The sequence below is a fragment of the Pseudorca crassidens genome, chromosome 16, assembly GCF_039906515.1.
Source record: "Pseudorca crassidens isolate mPseCra1 chromosome 16, mPseCra1.hap1, whole genome shotgun sequence".
NCBI lineage: Eukaryota > Metazoa > Chordata > Mammalia > Artiodactyla > Delphinidae > Pseudorca > Pseudorca crassidens.
In genome coordinates, this window is record NC_090311.1 from 22,448,967 (window position 1) to 22,464,523 (window position 15,557).

The following is a 15,557-nucleotide window of genomic DNA, read 5'->3' on the forward strand; positions in this document are numbered from 1 at the left end:
TATTTCAAAGTTTTTTTTGTTTTCTTTCCCACCCCCAAAATGGGAAAAACTAACAAAACAAGCAAAGAAACTTGTTAAAGGATGGGCTGTCTGTGCGGGATGCTGGGTTTTGTCAGTTTTTCTAAGAAACTTTATTCCTTAAGAATCTCAACTAATTCCACAGGCTATTTTTTTTTTTTTTTTTACAGGTTTGGGATTTTATAAAGCAGACTTTATCTTCTCCTGCTCACTAGTGGGAAATTTAGAATCATATGATTCCAGTCAAGCTTTAAAAGGGATATACCAAGTCCTTTACAGCTGCATTGTTTTTACAGTCATTCATTTTGGTATCGAATTTTACTGATTACTCACATGTCTTCTATAACAACCTTTGAGTTAAGATGGTAAGATATTAATATGCCCATTTCACAGATTAGGTAACTGAGACCAAAGGAGACTGAATGACTTGCATGAAGTCATCCAGCCGGTTAATGGGACAACAGGATTAGAGCTGGGAGGAGCTGTCAATGCTTTACCCACCTATAATGAATGAAACCCAAGTCCAGAGCGATGAGTTCAAATCCCAAGACTGCTGCTAACTAGCTGTGGTAACCCTGAGCAAATGGTTAAAACTTTCTTCACTTCAGCTTCCTCATCTGTAAAATGAACAAACGTTGCCCACTTTTCTCTAGACCGAGATCCTGTGAAGAAGAAAATGAGATCATTTTGATAGTACAAAATGCTGAAATGTAAACAAAATAACCATCATTGTCTTAAACAATAATAGGGCTGAGTCCAGTGTCATATCATGTGTAAGGCAAGGTGTCTCCTGTCCTTTCTCCAGCACAGTTAGGGAACCAGATATAAAGAAGGGGATTTGGGGGTCCAGGACACATGGGAAGTGGTCCTTGATTATGTCAGGGAGGCTGAAGGTTTTAAACTGTGTGTGTAAGTCTTTTATTCATGTGTATGATCAGACTGTCAACAAAGCCTTCAGAGAAACTGAATATCAAATTGGAGCTGATAATCAAACACTTAATTTTCCAAATCTTGAAACTTTGGGGAGTTGGTGCCCTTCAGATTTGGAGAGCATCCATCTTAGTAAACTCCTGTCTGCCAAGGAATGTCACAGGGATCCTGTCACACAGACAGATGCTCCCAGCTATAGGAGGGAACCAGGGCTGCCTTTTGAGCCCGGGCCTCAGACAAGCCCCAACCCCTGGAGAAGCAGCAGCGAAGCACCTCCGACTCCCCTTCCTCTGATGTTGTCTTTCAGGGTGACGTCCAGAGGACATTCATCCAAGTGGACTTCGGGGATGGCATCGCAGTGTCTTATGTCAACCTCAGCTCCATGGAAGATGGGATCAAACACGTCTATCACAATGTGGGCATTTTCCGAGTGACCGTGCAGGTGGACAACAGTCTGGGGTCTGACAGCGCCGTCCTGTACTTACATGTAACTTGTATGTTATTACTGTTGTTGGTTTATGACATATTTTAGATATTGTGTCCTTTTAAAGATATAATCCAAAATTCCTTATCTAGAAGAAGCTCGCTAGTCACCTTTTAGCAGGAGGGGAAAGGAGCGTGAGAGAACCAAGTGAGGAGAAAGCAAGAAGAAACCAGGGTTTAGGTTTGAGTGACCTGGACTCTGGTTTGCTTCACATTGTTCTCTTGCACTGACTCCGCCTCTTCCAAATGCTTCTGAGAGAGGATACCTGTGTCTGTGCTGGGCCTGAGCAGCTTGCTGGGCTGGTTGATTGAATATGAATTTGTTGGTGGTGGTGGTGGGGGGGGTTCTTCTTTTTTTTGGTCGGAAATGTTTGAGAACAATCCCCATTAGCACAAGTAGTGGAATTTCTCCCCATCTGATTTTTTTTCTCTTCCCATGTTATATCTCATTATTAATAATTCTTTTAGACTTTTGTTCCTTTTTTAAAAAAAGAATATGTTTCCTGGACTTTGTGATGATTTGGTCCCAGAAGGTGGCATAGAGGGAAAGAGGGTAAACAATGTTAAGGAAGCTCCATTTAGAAATAGTTTCAAAAAGTATTAAAGCTTTTCCCCCATTGAGGAGTTCAAAGGTGTCCTAATGAGACAATGCTATTTCCTAAGCTGTGTTTGGTAAAAATGTTTGCCATGAATGCCTCTTATGCTTGGTGTATGGGTGTCCCCAGACAGGCATAGGACTTGTTTAGATTGCTGGATAAATGGCTTACTTTTCAATGAAAGTTAGCCCCTTTATAGGAATGGTCACGTTCAGATTCCAAGTTCTAGGCCAGGAGTATTAAGGCTAGGCAGTATTCCATGCCTCTCACCTGACTTTTATGCATTGAACCAAACTGAGCACAGAAAGTACCAAGTAGAATCTCTTTTGTTAAGCTGCTGTGATCCAGTGGGTGGATAAGACTATTTAGGGGTCCCCAAGAGATTGTTCCTTACTGAGGCTTCCTGCCCTGTCAGTCATTCTTGATCCTTATCTCCTGTACACTCAGGACCCAAGTGCTTCAAAGAAACACACCCATCCTTCTTTGAGTTTAAACAGAGTTCTGCAAGATTCCCACTATGCCAACCCCACATCCCCCTTTTCAGCTAACGTTTGTTAAGCTCTTACTGTGTGCCAGGCTTTGTGCTAAACATGTTCTTTATGTATATGATCTTCCTTTTCAAAACAACCCTATGAAGTAGGCACTATTAGAAACACTACCTTACAAAGAACAGTGAGGTTCAGAAAGCTTAAATCACCCATTTGAAGTTGCAGACCTGGCAGAGCCAGGCTTCAGACTCAGGTCTCCCTGCCTCCAGAATCCCAGCACTTGGCCACTAGGTTATTATCGGTGCCTGTGCTGGCTTGGGGTTAGAGGATCCAAGTCTCCATCAGCCCTTACTCACCTCCACATCTTTGCACATCATCCCAAAGGAATGTGAACATTTAGGTTAGAGGCAGTGTACTGGCTGTACAGCTACATGGGTTCCAGACGCATTTCCCAGGCTCTCTTCCGGCTGACTGCCGCTTTTCGGCTGTCCTAGATAGACTTCCTGGAGTTGCCTCTTACTAAAAGATAATCCCTCCCTATATATCACTATGTACAAGGACAAAAGTGATAATATCCTAAGACTAATCCTAAAATATTTAAAAGCTACATCACAAACCTTGGTTATTAGTAACAGAAATAAATGGCAACATAAATGGCAGTACATTTGCTGAGAATGGCTTATCATTCTGCACAGCTTATTCTATAAGGCGGATTTCTGTTAAAGATCTACTCTCCTGAAGAATTACAGTTATTATATTCCACATCCCATATATGTGTTAAACATCCCTGGACTCTAAGCATGTGTCAATACTGATTTAAAATTCAGCAGCAGCTTTTCGTCTCCATTTCTCAGGGTTTCCCATAGAGTCATCCGTAGTTCCCCCTCCTGGTTGCCCTGTGGACTCTTCTTCACCTTACATATAATCATATCCCATGAGGGAAACTTGCGTATCCTGGTTCTCTCGTGGGCTTACTGAATCCTGGGAAGGAAAACAGCACAGAGTTTGCCCCTGCTTCAGATTAAGGGTCACTGAAGCCATGACTTCTGAAAGAAATGAGCTGCTTTGTACACTTGCAATTTTTTTCATCTCATTAGCCTGATTGAACGGCTTAAGTGATTTGACCTTGACCTCAGTAGCAGGTGATTTGTAATGGAAAGTTTTGTGTTCTGATTTTAATTTTGTCAGACTCCTCTTGGGTTAAGCGGTTGGATAAGCAGGCCTCATATCATGGGACCCCTTGCTAAGCCTGGTCTTGGGGACGAGAATTAGCTTTTTATACTAACTATATGAAAGCAGGATTATTTTTAAAGTTTTCATTAATTCACATACATATAAAGGCCTTGGCATGGGCAGTGCCAGCAGGTTCTGACATGTTTGCTAGGGCTTCTCTCCTGCAGGGCCCATCGTGCTTTACCGTGCATATGAACTTCTTTGCTTATTCTCACACCTCTACCATGATGGGCAACATTTGGCCTTCCTTTCATATGGGGAAAGCAAGGATTAGAGAAGTACTATGATTTGACACTATTTTACACTAAGAGGAAGTCATGGTAAAATCATAACTGACTTCCGTTCCCCCTGCTCTCAAATACGGAGAGTAACATGGCAGTTTTTAGTGCCATGGTGGCAGGATAGTGAAGGGATATATGGCTTTGTAGGAAAAACAAAAACGAGCACTGGACTGAGTTGGGAGTTGTTAGGTCCAGATGCTGGCCTGAACTCCTAGGTGAGTTACTGCATGTTTCTGAAACTAGTTTTTCTCCTCCATCATGTGAGGCATGCATGTCTTGTTTCTCAAAGGTTCTATCAAGCAACTCATGCTGTGCCCTGTCAACTGGCCAAGCGTGATTTTCCATCATCACGATGCAGCCTCTGCATTTGTATTTAGTGGGTTCTGAGTAGCAACTCAGCTCAAGCTCAACTTACCAAAGCCTGCCCTCTGCCCCTCTCATCCAACCCCCCTCCCCCTACCCAGGGCTCTTCCAGAAAACCCCACGGCCTGTCTTGAACACATACTTCCTCCACTTTCCAGTTCAAAAAGGTGCTTTGATTCTAAATCAGAAGTTCTTAAATGCTGGTTCGCAAAGGTCATCAGAAGCAAATGGAGATGATGTTCCTGCTGTAATGTTTCCAGGATGGGGAGGCTCTCTCGGGGCAGCTGAGTAATCTCTTGTAGCCTGACAGTTGAGAATTCCTTGAGGAATATTCACTGTGCTCTGCTAGTTTGCAAACTAATTAGACACGGGGTGCAGCCAGGGTTGCCTTCAAGTGGATGGAGCAGAGAATTTAAAGGACATGTAGATTTCTGCTCAGAAATCTGCCCTATCTCAGCCAGTCTTGCAGGAAGAAGAAAAAAAAAAATCACTGAAGATTGTGCAAACTTGCAGAATAGGAGGTGATAAAAAAGATGAGGTGGATTTTCCGATACTTCCTGAACCTCTCTTCTCAACTACCCCATTACATAGGAGCCCTTTGCAGATGTCTTTCTGTCCCCATCTTAGGGTAAGGTGATCAGTGTCTTGAAAACCTGTGTAGCTTTGTAACTATTCACACGACGATTATATTGGCCAGTGAATGTCAGACCTGGGTTTTGTAAAATGTGGTTAATGAGCCACCTGCCCCAGAATTACATGGTAAAAATACAGTGTCCTGGGCCCCTTTCCAGACCTATTGAATTAGAATTTCTGGCAGTGTGACATCATAATCTACCTTGAACAGATGAGTGTGATTCTCATGCCCACTGAAGTTTGAGGGACTCTGTTGTAGGATCTCATCTTCACACTTTGAATTTCTTTTATTTCTTCTGGTAGATTTTTTTTTAACCTTTCAGACAAACAGCAATATGGTACATGCACAATATTTAATTAGATGGTCAGAGGAGGTCTTCAGAGCAAATGGCAGAGGCAGGTCACTGATCAGCACGCACACACACACACACACACACACAGTGTTCAGTCACACAAACAGCACTTGTTCCCTGCAGCCCAGGAAGACCAAGCAAGAGAAGGGGAACAATTCACACAAGTAATTTCTCCCCTTCTCTCAGCCGCCTTGTGAAGATTCATAAAGAGTAATGCAGCGCCACCTGCTGTCCGTTTTGCTCATTAAAGGCACCTGTCCGAAGAAGCAGTACCTGCAAGCTTGTTCCACTCTCAGCTGAGTGCGGCCAGCCAGCTAGGGGCCTCCAGGGTCTGGAGTTTCACTTCGAAGGCTCTATTAGGGCAGATCACACCCTCTGTGCAGAAAAGCAAGGCTTGAAAGATAGGCTTTGGGGCAACAGGAACCAGGTATATTGAACACATAAAAAGTAAATGAGCCCAAGAGGACTTGGCAATCTGAAAGCGAAATTCCACACGTTTGTATGAGTGGATGGTATATATGCATGCAAGAAGGAACTTATATAAACACACACGGACATTCTTCAGGGCCTAAAGTGATCTGCTGAGTGTCCTGAACAATATATATTGTCCTGAACAATATATATATATTGGCTATATATATTGGCAATATATATATATATATATATTGGCTTCGGCTCCTTCCCTCCATCTCTTTACTGCTGCTATTCCCTGCCATCCTGGCACCTGACAAGGCACCTCCTCCTCAAGGTCTTTGCCCCACACTCACCCTGGAGCTTGCCCAGTAGATACACGGTGCACTTCTGCACGTTATTCAGGTCGCTGCTCAAATGTTCTTGCTTCCAAGAGCCTTTGCTTGACCACCCTATCAAAAAGAGCAGGCTCTCACCCACCCCCTCTCCTTGCAGGGCTGCCTCTCAATGATACCTAAGCTCCACCAAGGGCCAGGTGTCCCAGCACCGAGAATCATGCCCAACACGTAATAGCACTCAAAACCCACTGGGTGAAGGAGCGGCCATACTTCAGGAGCAAGACTCAACTTTTGTCATTAACAGGACACACAGACATCATCCTTTGACCTCTGGACTTTAAAAGAAAGATTGTTGGATGCTCGTATGTGAGAGACCAAGATGAACCCTTTTAGGATGGAACTGGCATGTCTTCCAGAGCTTATCTAGTTCTTGCATCCTAGCTGATCCATGTAACTCTAACTGCGGAGTCAGGAGGAGTGTCACAGAGGAGGGGGCCCTGGAACTGAGATTTGGAGATGACAGGTGCCGTAAGAAAGGTGTGTAAGCAGAGTCCTCGGGTGGGACAGGGCACCTGCTGGAGCACATCATGTGATGGGGGAGGGACAGCAAGAGCCACGCAGTAAACAAGAGCCTGTGTAGCGAGCCGTGCCCAATGCCTGCAACATGTCTGAGTCATCAGGAAGTAGTGACTCTTAATAGCTGTTTTGTTAACATGGGTCTTCTCGAGCGTTTGTCAGCTGGCCCAGGCTCTGAACTTGAACTGCTTTGGTTCACACCCTGGAATTGAGGATGGTCACCTTCCTCTGTTCATCTCTGCATGGAGCTAACAGTAGTGCCTACTTCACAAGGTTGTTGTGAAGATTAAATGAGAATAAGAAGTCATTCACAGAATATGTGGCACACGGTCATTGGTCCATAAATGATGCCCTTTTATTATCTCATTGAACCATTCTGACTTAAGATCAACTACTTCTTATCATATGGCTTATAAACCAGAAAATCAATTCTACTCTGTTTGCTGGTCACCAAGCCTCTAATCTATAAAGAAAGAAAAACATGGACAAAAGCAGAAATAGGAAAGTATATGTTTCTGTTCACTTACACAGCCAATGTTCCAGTACCTGCTACGTCTCAAGAACTGTGCACATCCTTACACGTAAAGATAAATATGAAGGACTCTCGCCCTCCAAAAGTTTGCAGCCTGTGTTCTCTGTATCACAAATTTTAGATCTGTACATGTTAGCTCTCATTATTATTATAATTAGGTAATGGGAATTTTCATCTTGATCAAGTGAGTAGCATGGCTTTCTAGAAAAATCACCCTCACAACAATTTGAAGGGTAAGAAGGTACATAGTCATCGCTATACATTGTATGAATGTATATATATATATATATATATATATATATATATATACACGTTATACAGAATGAAGTTATGCAAACACACATATACATATTTCAGGGCCAACAAGGCCAACATGCTCTATGTCCTGAATACCCCTGAGATCGCATCTGCTTCCACTCTTTTTCTCCATTTATTTCTCTATTTCTTGCTATTCTTTAAACATGGAGAGCCACCTCCTCCTCAAGGTCTTTGTACTTGCTCTGCCCTCGCCCTGGAGCATATCTAAGCGATGGGGCCACCTGGCACTTGGTCCAACTTACGTATTATGGAGGGAGGCAGGCGTTGAATGCATAGAGCAGGAGGACAGATTAGAGTGGGGAAAGGTTAGAGGCTGGAAAACCTGTAGGAGAGTTTGTACCAGTCCACGTGAGACAGGTGTTTAGTGTATGAACCAGGGCAGGGTGAGAAGAGCTCTACCTGAGAGAGAATTTATGAAACCAAATCAATGGTTTCCTCAATGGATATGGATGGCAGAGAAATAAGGAATTGGGATTGACTGTCTGCTTCTGGGTTCCCCTGGATGAACATTGGTCATTGATCAAGATTGGAGAATACAGATTGGGGGGAAACAGTGGATTTCTAGGGAACCTTTGGCTGCTAATTGAGTCTGGCGTCAAGAAGGTGGTTTTGGAGCCCTAAGCATATAGTTCACAGTTTAAGGTCAGGGTGTGGATGGTATTACTCAGCAGAAGAGTAGATGGAGGGAGAGAAAGGCCGAAGACAGTACCCTAGGCGACACATTAAATGGTCAAGCAGAAGAGGAGGAAGTAATTAAACCAGGTGCAAAGGCCTGAGGTACCACATCCTTCTCCACCTCATGGGATAAAGATGGGGATGATGGATTTTTGTCATGTTCACCTCAAAAGAAAATGCATTTTGTCTGGTAAAAGTAACTCAAAGAGAAGGTCAGGGGTCATAGGATAGGTCTCTAGGGAGGGGATATTTGTATCTTTGTGGGTTTGTACATCTGATGAAGGTTTCTGGTCTAATGGGCCTCCATAGGTAGAATCATCCTCTTTTTCAGCTGAGCGCATCCTGAGAACCTGAGGACCACAGAACTCTCTCTGCCCCCTCATGCCTGCCTTTGTCCTGGACAAGCTCAACTCAACACCACGCTTACCTAACCGGGTGGCTTTACACACACTCACACAAACACACACTCACAGTTACATACAAACATGCACATTTACAGACACTCACACACACATGTAAAATCCAGTAAAGAATAAAGAATAATTACATGTAGAATGGTTTGGGGATTCGTATAAGAACCACCAACAACCCCTAACCCCCATCCCACGTGGATTCTCGGAGGTTTTCACAATCCTGGTTTACCACCAAGAATATAACTTCCTGGAAACACTTTGCATCTCCCTGTGAAATCTCATGTTACGCCTGTTCCTTTAAGGACTTCTTCAATTACTTGTAAGTTTTTAAACTTTTACACGTAAATAACTCAAGTTTTAGGCCTGGAAGAAAGATTGGTAAATGGAAAATGTTGAGACACAACTGTTCACAACATATCCTTTTCCCCAGAGTAGGGACAGCACCCGAGCACTTCCTCCAGGGAACCCTACTGATGGTTGGGAGGCTTCCAGAAGGAATGCGTATTCTCTTCATATCAGGGAAGGCAGGTGAAGCAGAGAGAGCTCTTCCCTCTCCAAGCCTCCCCTCTCTTCTTGTGCCTCAGGTCCCCTGGAGCATGTACACCTGTCTCTTCCCTTCGTCACCACGAAGAACAAAGAGGTCAACGCGACTGCGGTGTTGTGGCCCAGCCAAGTGGGCACGCTCACTTACGTGTGGTGGTACGGAAATAACACCGAGGTGGGTCGGCCTTCCACGCGGGCTTTGTGCGGCTCCACGCAAACTGGCCAAAGTGCAAAAGGGAAAGAAAGTCATGGCTTATGTGACTCAAGAGACTAGAGGTTGTCGCAGCTCCGGGGACGGTGGGCTCCGAGTGCCCCAGTCATCTCGTCAGTCTCTGTCTCTCTCACCACTGTGCCCCTACCTCTTTTTTTTTTTTTTTAATTTCTATCAGAGTATAGTGGATTTACAATGTTGTATTAGTTTCAGGTGTACAGCAAAGTGAGTCAGTTATACGTACGTCCACTCTTTTTTAGATTCTTTTCCCATATAGGCCATTACAGAGTATCGAATAGAATTCCCTGTGCTATACAGTAGGTCCTTACTAGTTGTCTGTTTTATATATAGTACTGTGCATGCGTTATCTCTGCCTTCCTCTGAGTTAGCCTTCTCCTCCAGCTGGGCTTTGCTCTGCAGTGACCCTTAGCAGGAGCCTGAGCTTTCAGAGAAAACAAGCCGTCTTTCCCCAAAGTTCTAACAGAAGTCCCAGAACGGAGTAATGTCGGCCAGGCCTTGACCACGGTGCTGGGGACAGAAACAGAGCTGCTGAAGTCAGCCTCCCTAGATCCATCTAGACCAAGAGAAGGGAGGGAATGGCCCTCGAAAGGAAAAGAGGCCAGTGGACACCAGACAGGCAAGAGCCACAGATGTCTGTGCAACCCAGCTCCCCGCCGTGACCCCCTCACCCTGGATCAGACACAGCCCCTTCTTTAGCTCAGCTTTCTGTTTCCCCCAAATATTCCCTGTGATCCAAAGTGGGCAGCAGTTTCAACACCAGTAGAAACCTTAGACCTCATTTACTCTGTCCTTCATTTTACAGATGAGAAAGTGAGGACAGGTGAAGTGGCTTCCTCCAGTTTCATTCAGCTGCTTCACGCAGATCCAAGACCTTCTCGGGCCTGCCTGGGTTTTTCTTCCCCTCACACCAGGCTTCATGCTCTGTTTCAGTTTGGAATTCACTCCATTCTCAGAAATTAAAATTTGCTTGCAAATGTTAGTTAAAGGCAGTAGAACTCAGGCCCCGAAGCCTCCCTTCCCAGAGGGCCCTGGGACCAACTACTCTGGACTGGAAAGCGTCATCTCCTTCCAGCAGAGTTGCTTTCGCTTGTGACTTTGCTCTTCAAACGCAATGCATCTCATGTGAATACAAATCTTCTCCTTCAGAGCTGAGTGTTGGCTTTAACTGGAGCCATACTTTTGCACAAGCCTAGGGAGGAAACCTCTCCTGACACCCGACCTGCTGCATGCCTGACAGTCAAAGGAATCTCTCACCTCTACTGCTGACATAAATCAACTGAAAAGAAACCCTTTTTTATTTCTTATGAAACCATGCATGTAAATTGGGCCCAATAGAAGAGAAATCTATTTATTTGCCTGAAAGCTAGTACTAGAAGTTGACAGTACTAAACAACTTTTTTTTTTGTTTTTTCTTAAGCTTTTAGAAGAAAACCAAATTCTCAACAGATTATGTTCAGTAGGCTTCTTTTTTTCAATTTTTTAAACATCTTTGTTGGAGTATAATTGCTTTTCATTGTTGTGATACTTGCTGCTGTATTCACAAAGTGAATCAGCTATACATATACATATATCCCCATATCCCCTCCCTCTCGCGTCTCCCTCCCACCCTCCCTATCCCACCCCTCTAGGTGGTCACAAAGCACCGAGCTGATCTCCCTGTGCTATGCAGCTGCTTCCCACTAGCTATTTTACATTTGATGATGTATATATGTCAATGTCACTCTCTCACTTCGTCTCCGCTTACCCTTCCCCCTCCCTGTGTCCTCAAATCCATTCTCTACGTCTGCGTCTTCATTCCTGTCCTGCCTCTAGGTTCTTCAGAACCACTTTGTTTTTTTTGTTTAGATTCCATGTATATGTGTTAGCATACGGTATTTGTTTTTCTCTTTCTGACTTACTTCACACTGTATGACAGACTCTAGGTCCATCCACCTCACTACAGATAACTCAATTTCGTTTCTTTTTATGGCTGAGTAATATTCCATTGTATATATGTGCCACTTCTTCTTTATCCATTCATCTGTTGATGGACACTTAGGTTGCGTCCATGTCCTGGCTATTGTAAATAGAGCTGCAATGAACACTGTGGTACATGACTCTTTTTGAATTATGGTTTTCTCAGGGTATATGCCCAGTAATGGGATTGCTGGGTCATATGGTAGTTCTATTTGTAGTTTTTTAAGGAACCTCCATACTGTTCTCCATAGTGGCTGTATCAATTTACATTCCCCCCAACAGTGCAAGAGGGTTCCCTTTTCTCCACACCCTCTTCAGCATTTATTGTTTCTAGATTTTTTGATGATGGCCATTCTGACCGGTGTGAGATGATATCTCATTGCAGTTTTGATTTGCATTTCTCTAATGATTAGTGATGTTGAGCATCCTTTCATGTGTTTGTTGGCAATCTGTATATCTTCTTTGGAGAAATGTCTATTTAGGTCTTCTGCCCATTCTTAGATTGTTTTTTTTTTTTGCGGTACACGGGCCTCTCACTGTTGTGGCCTCTCCCGTTGCGGAGCACAGGCTCCGGACGCGCAGGCTCAGCGTCCATGGCTCATGGGCCCAGCTGCTCCGTGGCATGTGGGATCCTCCTGGACCGGGGCACGAACCCGTGTCCCCTGCATCGGCAGGCGGACTCTCAACCACTGCGCCACCAGGGAAGCCCTGGGTTTGTTTTTTTGAGCTGCATGAGCTGCTTGTAAATTTTGGAGATTAATCCTTTGTCAGTTGCTTCATTTGCAAATATTTTCTCCCATTCTGAGAGCTGTCTTTTCATTTTGTTTATGGTTTCCTTTGCTGTGCAAAAGCTTTCAAATTTCATTAGGTCCCATTTGTTTATTTTTGTTTTTATTTCCATTTCTCTAGGAGGTGGGTCTAAAAGTATCTTGCTGTGATTTATGTCATAGAGCGTTCTGCCTATGTTTTCCTCTGAGAGTTTTATAGTGTCTGGCCTTACATTTAGGTCTTTAATCCATTTTGAGTTTATTTTTGTGTATGGTGTTAGGGAATGTTCTAATTTCATTCTTTAACATGTAGCTGTCCGGTTTTCCCAGCACCACTTATTTGAAGAGGCTGTCTTTTCTTCATTGTATATTCTTGCCTCCTTTATCAAAGATAAGGTGACCATATGTGTGTGCGTTTATCTTTGAGCTTTCTATCCTGTTCCATTGATCTATCTTTCTGTTTCTGTGCCAATACCATACTGTCTTGATTACTGTACTGTAGTATAGTCTGAAGTCAGGGAGTCTGATTCCTCCAGCTTCATTTTTTAAAATTTTTTATTTATTTATTTTTATTTTTGTCTGTGTTGGGTCTTCATTTCTGTGCGAGGGCTTTCTCTAGTTGCGGCAAGCGGGGCCACTCTTCATCATGGTGTGCGGACCTCTCACTATCGTGGCCTCTCTTGTTGTGGAGCATAGGCTCCAGACGCACAGGCTCAGTAGTTGTGGCTCACGGGCCTAGTTGATCCGCGGCATGTGGGATCTTCCCAGGCCAGGGTTCGCACCCGTGTCCCCTGCATTGGCAGGCAGATTCTCAACCACTGCACCACTAGGGAAGACCCTCCAGCTTCATTTTTCTTTCTCAAGATTGCTTTGATTATTCGGGCTCTTTTGTGTTTCCATACAAATTGTGAAATTTTTTGCTCTAGTTCTGTGAAAAATGCCATTGGCAGTTTGATAGGGATTGCATTGAACCTATAGATTGCTTTGGGAAGTATAGTCATTTTCACAATGTTGATTCTTCCAATCCAAGAACATGGTACATCTCTCCATCTGTTCTGTCATCTGTAATTTCTTTCATCAGTGTCTTATAGTTTTCTGCATACAGGTCTTCGTCTCCTTAGGTAGGTTTATTCCTAGGTATTTTATTCTTTTTGTTGCAGTGGTAAATGGGAGTGTTTCCTTAATTTCTCTTTCAGATTTCTCATCATTAGTGTATAGGAATGCCAGAGATTTCTGTGCATTAATTTTGTATCCTGATACTCTACCAAATTCATTGATTAGCTCTAGTAGTTTTCTGGTAGCATCTTTAGGATTCTCTCTGTATAGTACCATGTCATCTGCAAACAGTGACAGTTTTATGTCTTCTTTTCTGATTTGGATTCCTTTTATTTATTTTTCTTCTCTGATTGCTGTTGAATGATAGTGGTGAGAGTGGGCAGCCTTGTCTTGTTCCTCGTCTTAGTGGAAATGGTTTCAGCTTTTCACCATTGAGAATGATGTTGGCTGTGGGTTTGTAATATATGGCCTCTATTATGTTGAGATAAGTTCCCTCTATGCTTACTTTCTGGAGAGTTTTTATCATAAATTGGTGATGAATTTTGTCAAAAGCTTTTTCTGCATCTGTTGAGATTATCATATGGTTTTTATCCTTCAATTTGTTAATATAGGGTATCATATTGATTGATTTCCATATATCAAAGATTGCTTGCATTCCTGAGATAAACCCCACTTGATCATGGTGTATGATCCTTTTAATGTGCTCTTGGATTCTGTTTGCTAGTATTTTGTTGAGGATTTTTACATCTACGTTCATCAGTGATATTGGCCTCTATTTTTCTTCTTTTGTAACATCTTTGTTTGGTTTTGGCATCAGGGTGATGGTGGCCTTGTACAATGAGTTTGGGAGTGTTCCTCCCTCTACTATATTTTGGAAGATTTTGAGAAGGATAGGTGTTAGCTCTTCTCTAAATGTTAGATAGAATTTGCCTGTGAATCCATCTGGTCCCTGGCTTTTGTTTTTTGGGCGATTTTTAATCACAGTTTCAATTTCAGTGCTTGTGATTGGTCTGTTTATATTTTCTATTTCTTCCTGGTTCAGTCTCAGAAGATTATACTTTTCTAAGAATTTGTCCGTTTCTTCCAGGTTGTCCATTTTATTGGCATATAGTTGCCTGTAGTAATCTCTCATGATCCTTCGTATTTCTGCAGTGTCAGTTGTTACTTCTCCTTTTTCATTTCTAATTCTATTGACTTGAGTCTCGTCCCTTTTTTTCTTGATGAGTCTGGCTAATGGTTTATTGATTTTGTTTATCTTCTCAAAGAACCAGCTTTTAGTTTAATTGATCCTTGCTCTCATTTCCTTCATTTCTTTTTCATTTATTTCTGATCTGATATTTATGACTTCTTTCCTTCTGCTAACTTTGGGGTATTTTTGTTCTCCTTTCTCTAATTGCTTTAGGTGTAAGGTTAGGTTGTTTATTAGAAATGTTTCTTGTTTCTTGAGGTAGGATTGTACTGCTACAAACTTCCCTCTTAGAACTGCTTTTGCTGCATGCCATAGGTTTTGGTCGTCATGTTTTCATTGTCATTTGTTTCTAGGTATTTTTTGATTTCCTCTTTGATTTCTTCAGTGATCTCTTGGTTATTTAGTAGTTTATTGTTTAGCCTACATGTGTTTGTATTTTTTACAGATATATTCCTGTAATTGATATCTAGTCTCATAATGTTGTGGTCGGAAAAGATACTTGATGCAATTTTAGTTTTCTTAATTTATCAAGACTTGATTTGTGACCCGAGATATGATATATCCTGGAGAATTTTCCATGAGCATTTGAGAAGAAAGTGTATTCTGTTGTTTTTGGATGGAATGTCTTATAAATATCAATTAAGTCCATCTTGTTTAATGTATGATTTAAAGCTTGTGTTTCCTTATTTATTTTCATTTGGATGATCTGTCCATTGGTGAAAGTGGGGTGTTAAAGTCCCCTACTATTATTGTGTTACTCGATTTCCCCTTTTATGGCTCTTAGCATTTGCCTTATATACTGAGGTGCTCATGTTGCGTGCATAAATATTTACAATTGTTATATCTTCTTCTTGGATTGATCCCTTGATCATTATGTAGTGTCCTTCTTTGTCTCTTGTAATAGTCTTTATTTTAAAGTCTATTTTGTCTGATATGAGACTTGCTACTCCAGGTTTCTTTTGATTTCCATTTACATGGAATATCTTTTTCCATCCCCTCACTTTCAGTCTGTATGTGTCCCTAGGTCTGAAGTGGGTCTGTTGTGGACAGCATATATATGGGTTTTGTTTTTGTATCCATTCAGCCAGTCTGTGTCTTTTGGTTGGAGCATTTAAACCATTTACATGTTAGGTAATTATCGATATGTATGTTCCTATTATCATTTTCTTAATT

The 15,557-nt window shown here is 42.5% G+C and overlaps 1 protein-coding gene across 5 annotated transcripts in view; it reads left to right on the top strand.

Annotated features, from left to right (window-relative positions):
• The window catches only part of SORCS1 (sortilin related VPS10 domain containing receptor 1), a 660,265-nt gene that overhangs the window by 600,752 nt on the left and 43,956 nt on the right, over window positions 1-15,557 (top strand). For all 5 annotated transcript variants that reach the window (XM_067709470.1, XM_067709467.1, XM_067709469.1 and 2 more), the window contains 2 exons: window positions 1,256-1,442; window positions 9,226-9,359. In XM_067709470.1, the coding sequence (XP_067565571.1) occupies window positions 1,256-1,442; window positions 9,226-9,359 (321 nt within the window). The remainder of the gene's footprint in view (window positions 1-1,255; window positions 1,443-9,225; window positions 9,360-15,557) is intronic.